This window comes from Meles meles, chromosome 16 (genome assembly GCF_922984935.1).
Source record: "Meles meles chromosome 16, mMelMel3.1 paternal haplotype, whole genome shotgun sequence".
Lineage (NCBI taxonomy): Eukaryota > Metazoa > Chordata > Mammalia > Carnivora > Mustelidae > Meles > Meles meles.
The window spans coordinates 27,110,992-27,133,157 of record NC_060081.1 but is presented as its reverse complement, the minus strand read 5'-3'; the positions used below and the strand labels follow the sequence as shown (position 1 = coordinate 27,133,157).

Here is a 22,166-nt window from a genome sequence, read left to right as displayed (position 1 = left end):
CTACACAGGTACCCTTTGGGCAGGTAGCCTTCTGCTGAAAGCAGAAGGCAAGCCCCCTCAGTTAGCCTTCTTAGGCAGCTAGGAATCAGGGCTTTGGATGACCAGCCTTCTCTTTCCAAGCAATCCCTTTCATCCTGGAGCAGCAGGCCTTTCCAGGGCCTCCTGCACAGCACCCCTCCTCATTAAGGCCAGGGAAGCTACCAACATCCCAAAAATGTACCCTGGGACAGAGAATAGTGCAGAGCAGAAAGCCTGGGCTAGACAGCATACTCTGGGCTCTGAGGACAAGGCCAGCCCCTTTAAAACATCAGAAATTGCCTCAGTACCCCACATGCTGCCCTTCCCACGAGCAGACCCTTTTGCACAGGAGCCAACAGAATACCTCAGCCATCAACAGTGCTCCCACGTGCTGCCATCAGAGCTGGGATTCAGGTAAACCCCACCTCTCCTGGCTCCTCTAGGTTTGAAGGCTCACCCTCAGTCATCCCTGCATGGTCCGACTACGGGAACAAAGCCCAGTTCTGAAAGAGGCCAGGAGCCTTTGAGGATCCTCCTTTACCCTCACCAAAGGCCATCAGTCAGCCCTCACTCTTCATGTGACTCAGACACAAAAGCCCAACTTCCATGTTAATCTTTGAACACAAAACAACAGCCACTCTCTTTGTTCTTCTCAGGACTCACTCATGGGAGATGCTAATCCAAAGCAGGTTATCATCAGTGGCAAAAGTCTGGATACTTAAATTTACCGTTCAAAAGTTTCTTAAGCCTTGTATCTTTTCTGGTTATAGAAAAAACCAGCTACATGAATCAATCTGAAACTCAGTGGGGTAGGCATGAGGCACAGAGCAGAGGGGCAGCCCATTAGGGAACCCATTCCTCTGCCCACCCCCTGCACTTCACAAAACATGGGGCATGGCACTTTTATATAGGAGGCAGTTGCAGTTAGAGCAGTTAGCAGATCAAAGTTCTAGGAGGAAGGATACAGTGGTCTGAGTATGTTTTATATTTGCCAAATTCCAGAGTCTCTTCTCAGGATTTTTTCAGTGGCATTTGATAATCAGTGCCTATTACTCTCTTTCTGGGTTCTTCCTCTTCTATAGGACTTGTGGGCTGGGGATGAATCCAAGAAAGGAGAAGTACAAACCAAAGCAACACGTGTGTGTGTGTGTGTGTGTGTGTGTGTGTGTACGTACGTACATGCAGGCATGCGCACGTGCACACACACGCTCACCGAAGAGCCTGTGTAATGTTCCATTTCTTGAATGCTTATTATAGTGTCCAGACAATTGAAATTTTACAGATGTTAAAACAAACTTGAAAGGCCAAAGAACAAAGTAGCTTCTATTTTGTTCTTTAATGGGAACCATTTGTTCCTCTAGCTTCAAAAGGATAAACAATGCATTTCCAATTTTAAACCATCCTCCTCAGTATCAATAAACAGTCTGGTGACCAGTAAGAGCTACCCTTTCAAGGTGCCAGCACATGGCCTGCTTGCCCAAGAAAGGACTTAACGTAGCAGAGCAAAGCTCGAAAACTACAGAATCACAGGAGTCCAGAGCGGAAGAAGCAATTAAGTATTCATTCATATCAATCCATAAATAGTAGTTAAGTATCTGTATCCCAAAGGAAAGCAGATTTATCTCTACCTGGGAAGCCAAGGCTGGCCAAAGGACCCCACCTACCCAGAGCCCTTCCCCACAAGCCTGCGGCTCCCTTCAAGTCATATCCTTAGAATCACTCACAAAAACACACACCCTTGTGGCTAAAAGGACATAAACCACCACGATTTCGGCAATTCTTCCAGGTAAAGCTTTATGTCCAAAAGGGCCTATCAAAAAGGCACATGTGAATGCATTAATATTCAAAACAGACGATGCCTCTATATGGATATACTTCACCTTGGAAAGCACATAACAGATCCATTTGTGAAGAGGAGGGAAAGATTCAGAACACAGATGTGGGAAATCCCTATTTCCTCAGGATTCCACAGTCTCCCAACCTCTTTCCCCCATAAGAGATGGACTGATTTAGCTGTCAGGAGAACAAGGGCAGAATGAAAATACAGCTGTGTTGAAATCCCTGTCCTTTCTCACTGCTCAGTGGCTGTGAGCTCAGTGGCTCTGCAGGCCTGCCTAAATGGGGGTCGACCCCATGCCCTAATCACCCAGAGGGAACCCCGCCAGGCTCAGGGGGCAGGGTTAGGGGGTCTCATTTTCGTTGCTCCAGCTCTGCCATCACCAAAGCTGCCATTTTAATCTCCACCTGGGGCCTATCGCCTATTTCCCAATTGGTTCCAAATTCAGAGGTGAGGAGGACTGAGACTTTCGGGGTTCTTCAATGCCAGTGATGTGGTCTCTGTGGGATGCTGCTGAAAGACACCCAGGTCAGCTGAAAGGCAGTATGGGGGTACAGGGGTGTGGAGAAAGAAACTGGAAGCCACCAATGTGACCGGGATCCCAGGGTGCACACTTACCGTTTGGTCGTTCCCAGCTTCCAGCAGAGCGTCGAGGCAGCTAGCCTGGCTCACGGCCAGCTCAAAAGGCATTTTCTCAACCCAACTGACGGCAGCAGCTATGGACTCCTCTGTCACAGGAACAGCATTTTCCTGCCATTTCACAGGCGGCTGGGAAACCCTGAAAGGAATCACACGGGGTGTCACAGGGGCAGTGGACAACCTAGCTGTCAGCCCTCAGTCTCAGAGGTGCAAGCAGCAAGCCACTTACCATCACCAGAGCTGAAGGAAAGAAAACACAGTTCCTGACCCTCTGGAAGTTACCAATACATCTGGTGAGCTATTTAAGAATGGTTTCCAAAGCACCCTTACCTTCCATGAGCTGTACTGACTGGGAATGACAATGCATACAGGAGAATTAAACAATCTCAAAAGTGTAAACATTAACGGCCACCAATAAAACTACTGAGGGAATGATTTTCATAAAGAGGCAGATTTATCTTCCATTTATCTATCTTATCTATCTTCCATTAAGAGTAAATTTATAAGGATTCACAGCATCAAGATTTGTAAATCAGCAGCAATTTTATTACTCTAAAATTTTATTTCTAATTCTTTTAAGACACTGTTTTCATCATTCCAAATTCCCATCAGTTACCCCTTCCGGATCAAAAATAATATTGAGTTCAGCAAAACTTTAGTTTTTAAACCCTGGGAATGTTTGATCAAACCATGTAGTTGAGACTTAGAAAGCAGTGATGGAATCCCCCCAAGAAAGAAGAGTCATTTAAATCAATTTATCTCTGTGTTTGTAGTTGAACAAATTATATAAATCACATATGCATACATAATTATAAGAATTATATGGATCATAGACTAATGAACCAGCCCGAGCTGTCCCTCATAAACCACCCTGAGACAGAGGCTGCCTCACACCTGTGTCACCTCTCTGTGGCCCCTCCAGGTAGAAATCTGGCTACAGCATAGATTTCCAGGAAAGCTAAAGCATTGCAGACTTAAGACTTGATTCCTTCAGTAATAGATCTGCAACAGAAATAGAAATCTGGGCTAGAACACAATTAGGCAACATCCCCAAAGATGTCATCTGTTTAGCTGAAAATATTTTCTTCAAAAGAAAAACTCAACTAGGCAGAAGTCCCCTTCATCCAGACTTTTCCTGTCAGGGAGGTACGGCCACTGTTCCATGTGAAAAGTTGGCCTTAGAACCTAAATTCTCTTGAATCCAAGAATCCATAGTAATTGACTGTGAAGACTCTGAAATACAGGAAGTTCTATAAAGCCGGCCACCTGCTGTTCTATTAAGGGGGTCAACTTATAGGGGAGTCACAAGAAAAACAGAGATGTCTGTGACAAGGCTGAATTCATTATTCAGGCTAAAATCTAAAAAGACCAAAGAGATTTCTGTGGTCTTAAGTATACATTCAGTGTAATTCCTATTCTCATATTTTGATCTTGCCATGCACTGAAGAAAAGTATGTTTCTAAATCTCTTCCAATTTGAAAACTAAGCAAAGCAGATACAAGTTTTCACTGTGGATCTTCTGCTAGAATTATACATTCTAGGAAATGACAAGATAATACCTCCTCCCTCCCCAAAGATATGTTATTTAGCTCCAAGTATATGAAAACTCCTTACGAAGTTTCACTGACATATCCCCTTCCAGTGGGAACTCACCGAATGATATTAAACTTGGCTATGTGAGCCACCTGCTCCTGGAGGACCATTGTTAAAGCATCTTGGCACAGATTAAGCTCCTCCTCCAGCATTCCGCCCAAATCCAGCACTATGGTGATGCACTGCTCCAAGATGACGCCAAAAATCTGCCGGCTTCTGCTGGTGAGCCAGTCCATCCGCTGCTTGTAACTCTCCACAGCTTGTGTTAAATGTTCCACAAACTGACAGATCAGTTCTGATTTAGCTGTCAACTTAATGAAAATCAAAGCAGGAAAAAAAATAAAATAAAAAAGAAACAGAATAAAAACACACCAACATACATCATCTGAACTATCATGCAGCCAGGAACGACAGGGCCCACTGACTCATGGCCTCTGCCATCAAGAACTGAGCATTAATAACAATGTTGTAGATGATCCTCTAAACCCCACATAATCCAGGAGGAAGTGTTCCAATCTTTCAACTAAAAAAACCTTTGGATGATTCCCCACAGAAGAAATGATGATGATGTGATCTATTCAAAATATAGTAATCTTAAGGGAAAAAAAAGGTGTTTCTAAATAACATTTTATCTTTATAATTATAGAATTATCTTCACCAGCAAATGTCCAGGGACATTTTAAGGAATTAGGTCGAAGAAAAGAACTTTCAAGGAATTAGGCAGAAGAAAAGAGAGATCAGCAAAGGCAGATGGGGGAAAAAATAAAGTCTCACTAAAGTTTTCCTAAGGACGACATGCCAAAAATATTTCTGAAAATGTTTCTAGACATGCCAACACATCTGCCTGGCTTCCTCTAAGGGATGCCACCCCCGTGACTCACCCTCCCGCTCCCAACCTGTGCCCCGTATCCTCTTGTCTCTCAGGCCAAGTTCCCCTGGACCTGGATCACTTCAGCACTCAACAGCTGCCACCAATACCTCTAGAGGCTGTCACTGAAAGGTGACAGAGGCTTGCAGGCAGTTTCTCATATACGCAGATAAACCATCAGTCACACAGATCAAGCACAACTGTGCAGGGAGTAGGGAGGCAGGAGATATAGAAAAGGAATAAGAAAAAAAATGTGCCCTCTTCTGTGAAGAATCGAAGTTTGGAAGATCTGCTACTCATTTCTTACTCTAACAACCCTCAGAACACCCCCCTAGATACCTAAACTGTTAAGGAAAATGTGTTTTCTGAACACACCACGTAACTACACATTTTCATGCCCTGGTTCAGGCCTTTCCCTCCACCTTAAACTGCTTTCCTTCTCTATCCCCTGCCTCTCTTCAGCTTATTCCTCAAGCTCCGGCACCACCTCCTGTTGCTTGTCATGGCTGCTAAAGGCAAAATTCCTAAATCTCTTGCCGGTATCCACAGCACTTATGAAACTTTCTACAACAGTACAGAAACAAGCGTGGGACCATGTCACAGGGGCTGTGGAGGTGGTCAGATGGCAAAGATGCGTGTTTTCAATAGTTCTGTACTGATTTCCATGTAGTTCAGGTAAAAAATATATACAGCACACAAAACTCAAGATTCTATGGCTATTATTGCTTAGAACCAGGCTAAGTTCAAAAAGTAATTCAAACTTTTTTTTTTTAAGATTTGAATTTTTAAGTCATTTCTACACCCAACGTAGGGCTTGAACTTAGAATCCTGAGATCACAAGTCACATGCTCTACCAACTGACCCAACCAGATACCCCTGAACTTTTTAAACATTAAGAAATAACAGAGGCACCTGGGTGGTTCAGTCATTAAATGTCTGCCTTCGGCTCAGGTCATGATCCCAGGGTCCTGGAATTGAGACCCGTATCGGCTCCCAGCTCAGTGGGAAGCCTGCTTCTCCCTCTCCCACTCCCCCTGCTTGTGTTCCCTCTCTTGCTGTCTGTCTGTCTGTCTCTCTCTCTCTCTCTGTCAAATAAATATATAAAATCTTAAAAAAAAAAAAAAAGAAGAAGAAATAACAGACCAGGAGGTACACAGACGTGCACTGACTTGAAGAAATATCCATAAAGTGACATGATGGGACAAGCGTCTCTGTGAGCTCCCTGTGGTGGGCCAGGGTGTGCACAAGGCCGGACACGTTACAGGGGTACATAAGTCACAGGCTGCATCACTGGAATGCAGGACTCCAGGAATAAGTGCCTTTTGCTCTGTCCACAACTACCTGCAAAAGTGGCCCTCTATTCCCAGCACATTTGTCAGGTCAGCAGCTGCCCTTGCCTGTCTGCTAACCTCAGTCATACTACTCTTTCTTCTTTATTTTCAAGGCAAAACAAAGTACTGATATGCAAAGGTTTTTACTTTCTGGTCAACAGCTTCATGCACTCATCTAACAGGTCAAGTGCTTCCCTTCCCAGGTCCTAAGCTGTAACTTTCAGCACTCTGCACGCTGAGAAGAAAGCCTCCAGCCCTGCTAAGGCCTTGCTCCACTGCATCGATAGGAAGCAGCGTGTGCCTCTCCACATAGGCCACTCCCAGACTTAGAAGCATGTCATAGGGCCTGTCCATCAAGAGAACTGTGACTTACATTGTATACTCTGCCATCTTCAGGTCTGTAGAACTGTGGAAACAGGCCATCAGCATATCGGGAAGCCACAGGTCTCCCCAGAGAAGTCACATAATCTGCATTTTTATAAAGAAAAGTAGTCAAAATGATGCATCATCAACATTTCTTCAAAATTTTCTTCTCTGATACCATTTGAATTATATCCCCAGTGACAGCAAAAATCCATGATACTTGGTATTCTATCCTAAATAATGAAGTGTTCCTAGGTGCTATGATATAAGCTAACTATTTATGACATGCATAATCCTTTAATGCATGAATGCATGGGGAGGAAAAAACAAGGTCCACAATGATTAACACAAAGGTCAAGAAGGCAATACACAGTCTAAGCCTTAACAAATTAATAATCACATTAAATGTAAATGGCCTGAGTACAAGAATAAAAAGATAGTGATTGGCTTTCTCTGACTTATTTCACTTAACATTATACTCTCTAGTTCCATCATTGCAAATGGCAAGATTTCATTCTTTTTTATGGCTGAATGCCATATGATTTCACTCATATGAAGAATTTAAAAAACAAAGGAGCAAAAAAAGGTGGGGGGGGGGCCGACTCTTAACCATAGAGAACAAACTGGTGATTATCAGAGGGTAGGTGGGTAGGGGAATGGGTGAAATAAGTGATGGGATTAAGGAGTGAACTTGTCATGATGAACACCAGGTGATGTATGGAATTGTCAAATCACTGTATTATACACCTAAAACTAATGCAACACTGTACATTAACTATACTGCAATTAAAATAAAAACTCAATAAATAAATTTAGAAAGAGAGAAAAAACTAGTGATTGGCAAAGAGGATTTAAAATAATGATCCACTGCACCTGGGTGGCTCAGGTGGTTGGGCGAATGCCTTTGGCTCAGATCATGATCCTAGAGTCCCAGGATTGAGTCCCACATCAGGCTCCCTGCCCAGCAGGGAGTCTGCTTCTCCCTCTCACCCTCCTCCCTCCCATGCTCTCTCTCTCTCTCAAATAAATAAATAAAATCTTTAAAAATAAATAAATAAATAAATAAATAATGACCCAGCAATAGGGTATCTTCAAGAAACCTACCTCAAACATAAGACATATATAAGCTAAAAGCATAACAATGAAAAAAGATGTCATTTAAGTATTAAATAAAATGAAAGCATATTGACTATATTAATACCAGAAAAGTAAACTAAAGAGCAAAGAATATTACTAGGGACAGAGCAGAACGTTACATAAATTCAAGTGTCAACTCACCAGGAAGACATAGCAATCCTATAAGTGTATCACCAAACAAAAGATTGCAAATATCTTAAGCAAAAACTGATGGGACTGAAAGGAAAAAAGACAAGCTCACAATTATACTTGGAGATTTCAATACTGCTCTCTCAACAGCTGACAGAACAGCTAGACAAAAATTCAGCAAGGATACTCAACAACACCATCAACAAACAAGATTTAATTCACATTTATAGAAAAATATAAACAACAGAAGAATACACATTCTTTTACAAGCACAGAAAATATACCAAGACCAATCATATCCATGGCTATTTAAAAAAAATTAAAAAATTTAAAAGAACTAAACCAAACAGAGTATGTTCTCTCCACAACGGAAACAAACTAGGAATCAGTAACAAAAAGATAACAAGAAAGTGTCTAAATTCTTGGAAACTAAATAACATGCTTCTGAAAAATCCATGGGTCAAAGAGGAAGTACCACAGAAATTTTAAAAAATACTTTAAACTGAATGAAAAAGATAATACAGTCTATAAAAAATGTGAAGAACACAGCTTAAGCACTGCCAAGAGGGAAATTTATAGCACTAAATGCTTATATAAGAAGAAATGAAAAGTCTCAAATCAATAATCTAAGTTCCCATCTGAAGAAAGTAAAAAAACAGCAAAACAAATCCAAAGTAAGCAGAAGGAAATATATGATAAATACCAAAGCAGAAATCAGGAAAATTGAACACAGAAAAGCAATAAAGAAAATCAATTAAATAAAAAGCTGGCATGTTAATAAGATTAATAAAATTGACAAAAGAAAAGGAGAGAAGGCATGAGTTCCTGGTATCAGGAATGAAACAGAAAAAAAAAAAAAAAAGACCTCTCAGATACCAAAAGAATAATGGAATACTATAACGAACTCCACACACATATAGTAGACAACTTAGATGAAATGAATGAATTCCACAAAAAAACACAAACTACCACAACTTTCTTAATATGAAATAGAGCATACCTAATAAGGAAATGAATTTATAATTAAAAACTTCTCAAACAGAAATCCCCAGGCATAGAGAAGTTCTCTGGAGAACTCTACTAAACATATAAGAAATAATTAAAATTCTACATAGCATTTTCCAGAAAACAGAAGACAAGGGAACATTTCCCAACTCGTTCTATGAATCCAATATTACCCTGATACCAAAACCAGACTAAGGCAGTATAAAAAAAAGAGAAAACTAATATCCTTCATGATTACATATGCAAAAATGATTAGCTATATTGGCTCAATATCCAAAAACCAATCGATATAATCAACCAAATTAAAAGCCTAGGGAAGAAAAAAAAAAAAAATCACACGATCCTTTCAATTGACACAGAAAAATTCAATACCAATTCATGCTAAAAATACTCAGCACATTAGGAATATAAGAGACCTTCCTCAATTTGATTTTTTTTAATTCTATAAAAAAACTTACAGCTAATATTATACTTAGTGGTAAGAGATTGAAACTTTCCCCAAAGATCTGATATGGAGTAAAGATGTCCACTCTCACTATACCTGTTCAACACAGTACTCAAAGTTCTAGCCAGCACATGGTAAGACAAGGAAATACAAGGCATACAGATCACAAAGGAAGAATGAAAACTTTCCCTATCTGGAGAAGACATGACGGTCTACTAGGAATCCCAAGAAATCAAGAACAACAAAAAAATTCTTAGAACTAGTAAATGAGCTCAATAAGGTCAGAGGATAGAAGATTTAACCTAAAAAAATTAGCCATATTTCTATATACTAGCAATGAACATGTGGAAACCGAAATTAAAAACACAAAAGCATTAAGCAATTGCTTAGAAAAACAAAATACAAAACATGTGCAAGACTTGTATATTGAAAATTACAACAGCTGATAAAATAAATCAGAGATGCAAATAGATGGAAAGTATTCTATATTTATGGATGGAAGGCTCTACATAGTAAATATGTCAATTCTACTTAAATTGACTTAATGCAATTTCAATCAAAATCCCAGCAATATTTTTGTAGACACAAACATGGTTATTCTAAAATTTATATGAAAAGGCAAAGAAACTATATCTAAAACAATTTTTTAAAATATATATTTTTTTTATTTATTTATTTGACAGAGAGAGATCACAAGTAGGCAGAGAGGCAGGCTGAATGAGAGAGAGGAGGAAGCAGGCTCCCTGTGGAGCAGAGACCCTGATGCGGGACTTGATCCCAGAACCCTGAGATCATGACCTGAGCCGAAGGCAGAGGTCTAACACACTGAGCCACTCAGGCGCCCCACACCTAAAACAATTTTGAAAAAATTTAAAGTAGAGGAATCAGTCTGTCCATTTCAAGACATTACACAGTTACAGTACTCTAGACTATATGGTATTGGTAGAGACAGACACACAGAGAAATAAAACAAAATAGAGAACCCAGAAATAGCCCCATACAAGTACAACCACCTAATTTTTAACAAAGATGCAAAAGCAACTCAAAACAAGGATAGTCTTTGATTTTATTATTTCATTTTTTAATTTTCATACAGCTGACATACAATGTTGCATTTGTTTCAGGTACACAACATAGTGACTCAACTTCTCAAAACAATATATGCTCCCTGTAAGTGTAGCTATGTCACTATACAACATGTCACTATACAACACTATTTCAGTATCATTGGCTATATTCCCTTTGCTATGCTCTTTATTCCTCTGACTTATTCATTCCATAACTGGAATCCTATGTCCTCCACTCCACCCCAACTCTGGCAACCAACATAGGTCCCCAGCATAGGTCTGACTCTGCTTTTTGTTTTGTTTTTTAGATTCCACATGAATAAAATCACATAGTATTTATCCTTCTCAGTCTGATTTATCTTACTTATCATAATACCCTCTGGGTCTATCCTTATTGTTGCAAATGATAACATCTCATCCTTTTTACAGAGCCATAATAGTCCATTGTATGTATATACCACATCTTCTTTATCCATTCGTCTAACTTGGGACACTTAGGTTGCTTCTATATCTTGGCTATTATAAATATTGCTGTAATAAATATAGGCATGAAAATCTTTTCAAATTGGGTGTTTTCCTTTTCTTTGAGTAAATACCCCATAGTGGAATTACTGGATCATATGGTATTTCTATTTTAATTTTTTGAGGAGCCTCTACACTGTTTTCCACTGGTGGCTGCACCAGTTTACATTCCTACCACCAGTGTACAAGGATTCCTTTTTCTGTACATCTTCACCAATACTTGTTATTTCTTGTATTTTTTATTTTTAGCCTTCCTGACAGGTATGAGGTGGTATCTCATTCAGTTTTGATTTGCATTTCCCTGATGATAAGTGATGTTAAGCAACTTTTCATGGGTCTGTTAGCCATCTGGATGTCTTCTTTGGAAAAATGTCTATTCGAGGCCCTTCCCATTTTTAAACCAGGATTTTGGGGTTTTTTTGGTGTTGAGTTGCATAAGCTCTTTATATACTTCAGATAATAGGCCCTTATCAGATATATTATTTGCAAATACCTTCTCCCATTAAGTGAATGTCTTTTTGGTGATGGTTTCTTTCACTGTACAAAAACCTTTTGATTTTGATTTAAAATAAAGGTGCTGGAGCAACTGGATATCCACAGTCCAAAAATGAAACTTATACAGAAAGTAACTCAAACTGATCATGAGCTAAATACAAGATGTAAAACTGTAAAACTTTCAGTAAAAATATAGAAGAAAGTCTTTGAGAATTAGTAAGATCTGTATTAAGAAAAAAATTGACAAATCAATAAAGTCACCAAAATTTAAAACTTTTGCTCTGAGAAACTCTCTTCAGAGGATGAAAAGATAAGCTACAGACTAGGAAAATATATCTGCAAGCCACATGTGTGACAAAGGACTCATATCTAGAATAAATAACGAGCTCTCAAAACTCAACACTGAAAAAATATAGAAAATGATCAGAAGACATGAAGAAATATTCATTTTGCCAAAGATAATATAGAGCAAATAAGCACATGAAAAGATGTTCAACAAAACTAAACATTGGGGAAACACAAAACCACAACAAAGTATCACTACACAACTATTAAAACAGCTAAAACTAATAAATGGTGACAATATTAAATGCTGGTGATGATGTGGAGAAACTGTTTCTCTCCTATTATTACTAAAATGAATAATAGAGCTACCCTGGAAAAGTTTAGCAGTTTCTTAACAAGCCAAAATAAAGTTTAACAAAACAAAAAATAAACACACACTTACCATGTAGCAATTACATTCCTGGGCAGTTATCCCAGAGAAATGAAAACTTATGGTAACACAAAAACCTGTAAACTGCTCATAGGAGACTTATTTGTAATGGCCCCAAACTGGAAAACTACCCAGATGTCTTTAATGGTAACTGGCTAAACAAACAGTGGTACATCCATATTCTGGAATACTACAGCAATATAAAGAAAGAAACCATTGCTACATGCAACAACTTGGATGAACCTCAAAGAAATAATGCCAAATGAAAAATGCCAATCTCAAAAGGTCACATACTACATGATTCCATTTATATAAAACATTCTCTACATAAGAAAATTAGAGATAGAAAACAGACTTGTGATTGCTAGGAGTCAAGGATATTGGTGGGTAGGGTGTCTGTACAACTATAATGGGGTAGCACAAGGGAGATCTTTGTGATGATAAAGAGTTGTATATCTTGACTGTGGTGATGATTACACAAATCTACACAAGTGGCAAAATTACACAGAATTATTCACATACAGTGAGTCAATGTCAAATTCCTTAATTTGATATTATACTATAACTTTATAAGATGTAACCATTAGGAGAAACTCACTGAAGGGTACTTGGGATCTGTCTATATTATCTTTGTAACTTCCTGTAAAGCGATCATTGTTTCAGGATAAAAAGTATCAACCACCCCCCCCACCGCCCCACCCCCCCCCCACCCCCCCACCCCTGCACTGCAAGCATATGCGCATCTACATGCACAAGCGCATGCTCTCTCTCCCCGCCCCCCAAAAAAAGCTAAAGAAAGAAGTATCAACCAATCATCCAAAAAAAAAAAGGGGTGAAATAAAAACAAAGTAAAATCAGATAAACAAAAACTAAGAAAATCCATCATTCACAGGACTTGCACTACAAGAAACGCTTAAAAGAAATTCTTTAGAAACAAACAGCAGATGGAACTGCAAGTCTTACAAGAAGGAAGAATATCATCAATAGTAAATATGTGGATTGTAAAATGCTATTTTTTCCCCACTCAGTTTCTTTATAAGACAAATGACTTTTTAAAGCAGTAATTATAATTATAATGTTATAACATTGGCTTTGAGATTTATGATGTATATAAAAATAAAATATATTAAAACAATAATACCAGGGTCAGGAGTAGGGCTAAGTGGAGTTATACTGCTGCAAGTTTCTTACGTCTTACATGATGTAGCACAAAGTTAACTTTTAGCAGACTGTGACAAGGATTTAATCATGAGAGCAACCACTGAAAACATAATGCAAAAAGGCATACCTTTAAAGCCTACTGAAATTTAAATGGGATGAAATGAAATATTTAAAAACACTCAATTTGCCCAAAAGAAGGCAGGAAATGAGAAACAGAAGAAAGAAAAAGACAAATAGTAAAATAGCATACCTAAATCTAACCCCATCAATTATTACATTAAATGTACAGAACCAAAAACTACAATTAAAAGACAGATTATGAGAATGGATTAAAGAGGCACTTCTTAAAGAGATACTACAGATAGTTTGAAAGTAAAAGACTGAAAAAATATATACTACATGCAACTATAGCAAAAGAAAGCTGAAGGAGTTGTATCAATATCAAAGTAAATGTCAAATAACTACCATATGAGATAGAGATGCACACTGAAAAATTATTAAAATCTGTTAATTCATCAGAAAGATATGACAATCCCAAATGGGTATGTATTTAAAGTTTCAAACTCCATGGATAAAACTGACAGAACTAAAGGGAGAAATGGACAAAGCCACTAGGCAAAAAAATCTCTAAAGACACTGCACATCTATAATAGAATAAAACCAACCATCTTGACTATGAACACTTATAAATACTATCTAACAACTGCAGATTACACATTCTTTTCAAGTGTGCATGAAAATGTACACTAAGACACATGCTGGGACATAACACAAATCTCAGCACATTTCAAAAGATGAAAGTGTTACAGGTTATGTTTTCTGACATAAATAGTAGTAAATTAGGTACAAGGATTCTTTTAAAATCCTAAAATATTTACAAATTAAACATTTCAAAAATGAATCGAGGGAAAAAGTCACAAGAGAAAAAAAATATTCTGAATTCAATAACAATGAACGTATCAAGATTTGGATTCAGCTAAACTAATGCTTAGAGGAATTTTAGATGTCTACATGAGAAGAGAAGAAAGGCTTAAAAATCAATTATCTAAGTTTCCACCTTAAGCTAGAAAAAGAAATGCAAATTAAACTCAAAGTAAGTTGAAGAAAATAATAAAGTTCAAAGCAGATATCAATGAAATAGAAAACAAAGAACAGGGAAAACAAAAAACCAACAAACACAAAATCTGATTCTTTGAAGAGTTATGATATACCCTCAACAAGACTTATCAAGAAAGACATGAGGAAAAAAACACAAATTATATCTGAAATGAAAGAAGGAACACCTTTAGATTCTACAGGCATTAAAAAAATGTTAAGGGAATATTATGAAACATCTTTTGTCAATATGTTAGAAAACACTGAGGGGCACCTGGGTGGCTCAGTGGTTTAAAGCCTCTGCCTTCGGCTCATGTCATGATCCCAGGGTCCTGGGATCGAGTCCCGCAGCGGGCTCTCTGCTCAGTGGGGAGCCTCCTTCCTCCTCTCTCTCTCTCTCTGCCTGCCTCTCTGCCTACTTGTGATCTCTGTCAAATAAATAAATAAAATCTTAAAAAAAAAAAGAAAACAATGATAAAATGACAAATTCCTTGAAAAACACAACTTTTCAAAATTGGCATGATGAAACAGAAGATCTCTATGCTGATTACAGAACAGAGTTTCTCATCAAACTTTTCCTACAAACTCCAGGCTCAGATAAGTTTCACTGGTGTATTCCATCAAACGTTTAAAGAAGAAATAGTACCACCCATATAAAAGCACCATCAGAACATCCAGGAGTTAAAAATAGAGCAACTTTATGACCCAGCAATTGCACTACTGGATATTTAGCCCAAAGATACAGATGTAGTGAAAAGAAGGGGTACATGCACCCCAGTGTTCATAGCAGCAATGCCCACAATAGCCAAACTGTGGAAGGAGCCAAGATGCCTTTCAACAGAAGATGTGGTCCAGATAAACAATGGAATACTACTCAGGCATCAGAAAGCATGAATATCTACCATTTGCATTGACATGGATGGAACTGGAGGGGATTATGCTAAGTAAAGTAAGTCAAGCAGAGAAAAGATCATTATCATATGGTTTCACTCATATGTGGAACATAAGGAATAGCACAGAGGACATTAGGGGAAGGAAGGAAAAACTGAAGGAGGGGAAATCAGAGGGGGAGACAAACCATGAGAGACTATGGATTCTGGGAAACGGAGGGTTTTAGAGGGGAGAAGTGTAGGGAGATGGGGTAAGCTGGTGATGCGTATTAAGGAGGGCACTGTTGTCATGAGCACTGGGTGTAATACATAAATGACGAACCAGTGAACACTACATTAAAAAAGAAGAAGAACATACAGGAGGAGGGGATACTTTCAAATCATTTTATGAGGCCAGCATAATCCTGATGCCAAAGCCTAGCAAAGGCATTAAAAGAAAATAAAATCACTGAGCAGTATCTTCCATGACCTTAGATTGAAAAATCCTTGACAAAATATAAAGAACTGCTATTTTTGTTAATAATAATGACTGAATTATAGTTACTTGAAATACAAGATTAAACCGCTTTGTTTCCAGGGCACTTGGGTGGCTCAGTGGGTTAAAGCCTCTGCCTTCAGCTCAGGTCATGATCTCAGGGTCCTGGGATCAAGCCCCGCATGGGCTCTCTGCTCAGCAGGGAGTCAGCTTCCCTCTCTCTCTCTCTCTGCCTGCCTCTCTGTCTACTTGTAATTTCTGTCAAACAGATAAACAAAATCTTTAAGAAAAAACCTGCTTTGTTTCCTTATAAAGGAATCCCACAGACCCTGCATTTAGAAGATGGAGGGCTGTATCACCCCTTCTGGAAGGATAAATGGGAACGCACAGCTTGAGCTCTGAAAAGCAAGGCCTTGCATTAGAATGGGCCTCGAGATCAGTCCATAAAAATCACATCCCCTGGGACTTCCTTATCACCAGTCTGGAACAGAGCTGCCAGGAGAACTGATGAAAATCTCAGAAACACAGTATTATCTGCCACTCAATAAATACGTGTTTAATTCATTAATTAATTGGCTTATCCAGAATTTGTAAAATCCAAGTAATGGCAACTGCCCTGATTGAAGGAGTGCTCCTCAAGTGGGGTGTTACTGCCATGTTGGACAGGGTACTCTGGGCTAGCTCACACTCCCTAAGACATTCTGTATCCCTGGTCCCCAGGCCCTATATTTCAGGAGCAACTCAACTCAGTATGTCATCAGAAAATAAATATAAACAAAAACAAAACACTCCCTTACCCATTTCCATACTCCCTGTTGGACGGTGGCGCTACTGGGAGTTCAGGTTTCTAAGAAACGTGTTCAGAAAAACTAGCCTGTCACATAAGACAGCCCACAAAGGTAAAATAGCACTCTCTCCCTGAAACCACACATAGCTATTGTCTTAATCAACAACCTCCTAAAGGGGTCTGCACATCCCAAGAGATAAAGAAGATATCTGCTGAAATACATACAACTTCTATTTCTTTTTTATTTCATCTTTAAAAAGAACTAAGAATGAAATGAAGCAATATTTAGGCAATGAAAATAAGCAATGTTTAGTAAGTGGACTGACAATCATACACCTATGTAACATACACACATTGGGGGTCCATGCACATTTTTTATGGATAAGGATGTGAGATCAAAACAAGATCAGAGGCCTGTGGTTTGGGGGGGAACTTCAAAACTGATGCAGCCCCCTCAAAGGCTAAAGGATGGCAAGCTGGTTGGGTTTCCCAACCAGCGTTGCTTTATGAGTACTTTACCTTCACAATGTGGGAATCCAATCTGTGATAGAATCTGTTTCAAGGTCAATTTGTTGCTCTTAAGCCCATGCAGTTGAAGCCATTCCTCAGATGAGATGAGACTCTGCCCGGCCAAGTCTGTTTTGGTGTTGCTTTGTCTCTTTTGCCCCTGCAGCTGCTGCTCAGAGATGGCGGAAGATGAGGCTGAGAGCTCCATCTCTGAATTAGGATCTAAGTCACAGAGACCTCCCATAAGAGCAATTGTCAAAATCAGACTTGCTGAAGACTTGGAAACAATCTGACATCAACAAAGGATGGGTTTAATATTAATTACAGCACAATCATTAAGTGGAATTCAATCTACCAGTTAAAAATGTTTAATAGATACTTATTTGCCGACAAAGAAGATACCCACATATAATGCTAAAATATATCTGCAAAGTTCAATATCTATCCATACATCCCCATATATACACAGAGAGAAACATTCTAGAAAGGTAACTGCCAACAGTTTATAGTAGTTTTTTTTTTTTTTTTTTAAACTAGGCTCTTTTTTTTTTTTTTTTAAGATTTTATTTATTTGACAGAGAGAAACCACAGAGAGGCAGGCAGAGAGAGAGGAAGGGAAGCAGGCTCTCCACTGAGCAGAGAGCCCGATGTGGGACTCGATCCCAGGACCCTGAGATCATGACCTGAGCCGAAGGCAGCGGCTTAACCCACTGAGCCACCCAGGTGCCCCAGTTTATAGTAGTTTTATCTGTGTGGTGGGAATATATGTGGTTTTTGCCTTTTCTATGTTGTTTAAATGTTTACATTATTTAGACATTTCTGAAAGAGGATTTACTTTTATAATCAGAAAAATGCAAAGCTCTTCCATTTTACAAAATAAACATTCTCTCCTGAACTTTCATTACAAATCAGTATTCCAATTATAATTGCACCTGACTTTTTATGTCCAAAGAGGATACAGAGGGTAAAACCCTGATAGGAAATACACTGGTTCTAAAGATGGAATGTCTAACGGGGAGCTAGCAACAGCTAGCTGGATTGTGGCTCGCCCCAGCTAGAATACCTGGATTCACTTTCCAAATGTTTTATTTTAAAGTTGGACTTAAACATTCTGAGTCATGTAACCAGCTGTTCTGGGACCAACTGGACTCAAGGCAATACGCTACATATTAAACTTATCTAGACCTGCCTAAATATAGCTCATGTACACAAGAGGGAAGGAGTGGCCCAGACTCTAATGCAATCTTAACCCACTCACCACAACTTCAGGCAGGGAGAGAAGGAAAGGTCTGCTTACCTCTGTACCCCGAGTGTGAAACACTTATGTTTGTTTCCTGGACTGTAAAACTTTTCAACAACAGAAATACTCCCTTTTCCCATTTCTAAAACTCCAACCACATTCCCTGCAAGTCTCTGTTACAATACGAAAATCAGTCAAATAGAGAAATCAGCTGGACATAAGCTAGGGAGTTTTCATGAAACGATATTAGAAGTATTATTATGAGCACTGAATGAGTTATGCATGGATAAGCACTTGATAGACTTGAAAGAGCTATGTCCAAATACATGATTTAAAAGTCATTAACCTTTAGTAATTGTACCAATTTTACCTCAAGTACCTTTTTACCCCTAAGTTCCCAGTCATACGAGCTATTAAGTTTGGGCTTCTCCTCCTACGTTAGACTCACAGAACATGAAAACAAGAACAGACTTCAACTTTTTTTTGAGATCTGGCCAACAAAGACGACCAGCTGAAGGACTTTTAAATTTGGCTAACGGTTCCCATAGAAACAAGAAAAGGAAGCTCAGAATAAAGATTTTTGATTATGTCATCATTTCCAGTTCATCTTTCTTCTCCCTGACACATACTCACCCATCCCTTATGTTCTTCTTACTAGAGGGAGCTACATGTCATAGGTTAAAATGGCAGCACAGCTATGTAAAATGTCTTTATAAGGCAACTAAACTGGATTTTGGAAACTAAAAGGTTTCAGGAGAGTCATACATTTTAAGGCCAAAGGGACATGTTCTTGATCCCAAACAGAAGGCAACTGAATCCTCCAGCTAAGGGGCATGCCCCAGTGCCTCCTGAACTCACATGGCTTAAAAAAAATTTTTTTTAATAAATATTTTTGAAAAGGTCTGGCAGGCTCTACTGAATTTGAGAACGTGTATGAGTCATTCTGATTCAGATCTTGACTCTTAGGATTTGTTAGCCTGAGAAGACCCATATTATCGGAAATGAAAGCAACCGAACAATGGAAATAATCCAAGGAGACAGGGAAGGAAAGAAAGAGCATCTCCCAATAGAAGGGATCGTTCTACTCAGACCGGATAAGAGATACTGTCAGAGCAATGAACCCAAATGACCTGAGAAAGCAACCCCTCCACACACTGCCCACACCCCCTTTCCAAGCTCCAAGCTGGTCTCAGGTGGTTCTCCTATGGGAAAACTTAACCTTCGATGCACTGCAAGCTCTACCTCCTCCACTAAGCCTCTCCAGACCCCCTCACCAACCTGCTGCAACATCTTCCCAGCAAAGCTCCCACTTTTGCTGTGACATTTCACCAATATGACTTCTGGCACTTCAGAGTCATCCTCTCTAGACTAAAAGAAGGTTCAGTGACTATAGGGACAAACTGTATGAAGATCCTCAGCACAGCACAGTAACTTAAAAACAGCAGGCACTTTGTAAGGGTGTTGAGCTGAATTAAACTGATCACTCAGAATTACTGAGAATACTGATTTTTCAAACAAGGCAACAATTTTTTAGTTCAAACAAGTCTATTTCCAGGAAACAGCTGTCTCTTTAATACAGACACACTCTTTTCCACATATTACTATGTTATTATTATTACTACTGTGGTTTTTTGGGACTTCTTCATCTGGGGTTATTACAAATTGGGGTGGGGAAGAGAGGAATCTCTTCCTCTGGTGCAAGAAACAATAAATCCAGCTGAACCCTGCTCTAAGTTTTAAAAGCTATGCAAAGAGCTTAAGTTTGGGGAAATATGAAAGGATTTCCAAAAGAGAATGAATAAGTATAAACAGGGAGGAGGCGGGAGAGTGAAAGGCTCAGCTGAAGGCGGGAGCAGGCAGGGAGAGCTTGGGGAAAAAATAGAAAGGTTAAATGGGCACAAGTCAAAGGCCCCAACTAAAGGAACCAGAGGGGTCAAGCACAGTCATCCTGTGTTGCTAAAGTCTGCTCATAGGGGGCAGCCAAGAGATGCCCCAAGGTCGTCCTGAGGGGAGCACCTGGAGGAAGTTCTCACGGTTTAACAGAGTAGGAGAGGAGAAGGGAGTTGAGGGAAATTGGGAGGGGAGGTGGACCATGAGAGACTATGGACTCTGAAAAACAACCCGAGGGTTTTGAAGGGGCGGGGGGTGGGAGGTTGGGGGAGCCAGGTGGTGGGTATTAAGGAGGGCACGTATTGCATGGAGCACTGGGTGTGGTGCAAAAACAATGAATACTATTACGCTGAAAAGAAATTTAAAAAAAACAAAACACAGAGTAGGTCCTATACGGTCAGAGACTGAGGCACAGCGCACATATTCAAGTCCATTAATTCAGCTTAAACACTGGGTATACTTCTGTTTTATTATCAACACCCAAAACTGCCTATATCCTTGTTAGTCCTTGCTGAAATGAAGTCCAGATTAGGTGGGTATATCTTGTGATTTACGTGAGTTTTGAATTATAGTTGTTCCAGGGAGAAAGGAAGCTGGGACGAAGCCCCATGGGTATTCTAGAGCAACTCTCCCCTAGAAACCCTTAATCGACTCCTCTCTCCATTCTCCTGCCCTGAGGAGCAAGGCTAGCCTATGATCATCTGCTCAAATAATGTGGGCACAGTAAAGGAGACTGAAATGGACTGGCCCACAGTTAAGAAAATGGGGTCAAGAAAAGAAAATCTAAGAATAACGAGGCTGCTCTAGAAAGACCATTTCTGAGAGGGAAACCAAGAACTCCCTAGAAGATAAGAGAACTCTACCAACTGGAAACCAAAACTAAGGAAGTTGCCTGCCCATATAAAAAGAAAAGAAAATGGGGCTTGTCTTAGTGACGTGATTGTGGAAAACCACGTAAATGCAGAAGAATAGAAAACAGCCAAAGAATATTCCAGACCAGAAGGTTGCAGAAAGCTGTAATCCACGCAGATCCCTGTTTTGGACTATTCATTTTTATCATTATTTCTTAAAAATAACTCTCTCCTGGTTCTTGTATTAACTCCAAACCCATATGCACTTCACCTTCTTATTGCTGTTGGCCTATGGTAAGTGGGAAACCAAGAAAGCTGGTTCTCCACCAGAGCGGCTGCGCTTCGCGGGGAGGGGAGTAGGGTGGGAAGAGTTTCGCAACAGGAGGGGTCCTGTACCTGTGTCTCAGCCTGACCCCAGGACCAGAGAAGTTCAGTGAACCTGGGAAAGTGGCTTAATAACTTTTGTGGAGGGCGTCCACGTAGGAAACTGCTTAAGTCCAAGCTTTCCCTCCACAGCTTCCTGGAAACCTCGAAGGTTCTGTCGTGTAAGGGATCGCATCCCACTTACTAGGCAGTCTGTCGGATGAAAGACAAGGAGGTTCCTGTTTAGCAGCCGCCCTCTCATCCTCTGGGGGCCCTGTGACCCCAAAGGGCCGGTGAGGTGCTCATCCCGCTGGTTGATAAATCAGCGACTTCAGCAGGCGAAGGGTCGCCGCTTGGCGCGAAGAATTTCAGACGTTCGATTTCTCTGGGACCCCAGCCCGAAAGGCGAGGCGTGTTGACCGCGGCGTCGCCTGGTTGCTCAGACGCGGCCAATCACGGAGCGGTTCCTTGAGCCGACCCCGCCTACAGGGCGCGCGCCCGGCGGAGGCGGGGCCAGTGGGGCCCGCGGGCCGAAGGGGAGGGGCTCTAAAGCAAGTTCAGGGGCGAGGTGGCAAAGTGGGTGTGCGGGATCCCCAAGGCACTTTGGGACCCAAAGCAAGAGCTTCACGCTAGGGGACAGGGCGGATGGCATTGTCCCCTCCGCCTACTGTTGCCTGGAAAATTAACAACGGCGGTGAATATTTATTAAGTTAACGAGCGGATAAACACGGAGAAGAGCCCGG

General features: G+C 40.1%; 1 protein-coding gene across 5 annotated transcripts in view; it reads right to left on the bottom strand.

Moving 5' to 3' along the window:
* The window catches only part of VWA3B (von Willebrand factor A domain containing 3B), a 225,073-nt gene extending 203,241 nt beyond the window's left edge, over positions 1 to 21,832 (bottom strand). For 3 of the 5 annotated variants that reach the window (XR_006815228.1, XM_045980137.1, XM_045980138.1), the window contains exons 1-5: positions 21,629 to 21,832; positions 17,092 to 17,368; positions 6,660 to 6,754; positions 4,148 to 4,398; positions 2,474 to 2,633 (exon numbers count right to left, since the gene is read on the bottom strand). Coding sequence is in view for 4 of the 5 variants with exons in the window: in XM_045980137.1 (XP_045836093.1) it covers positions 2,474 to 2,633; positions 4,148 to 4,398; positions 6,660 to 6,754; positions 17,092 to 17,368; positions 21,629 to 21,685 (840 nt within the window). In the remaining variant the exon portion in view is untranslated. The remainder of the gene's footprint in view (positions 1 to 2,473; positions 2,634 to 4,147; positions 4,399 to 6,659; positions 6,755 to 17,091; positions 17,369 to 21,628) is intronic. The other 2 variants (XM_045980139.1, XM_045980140.1) reach the window with 2 other exon arrangements.
* Positions 21,833 to 22,166: the final 334 nt, after the last annotated feature.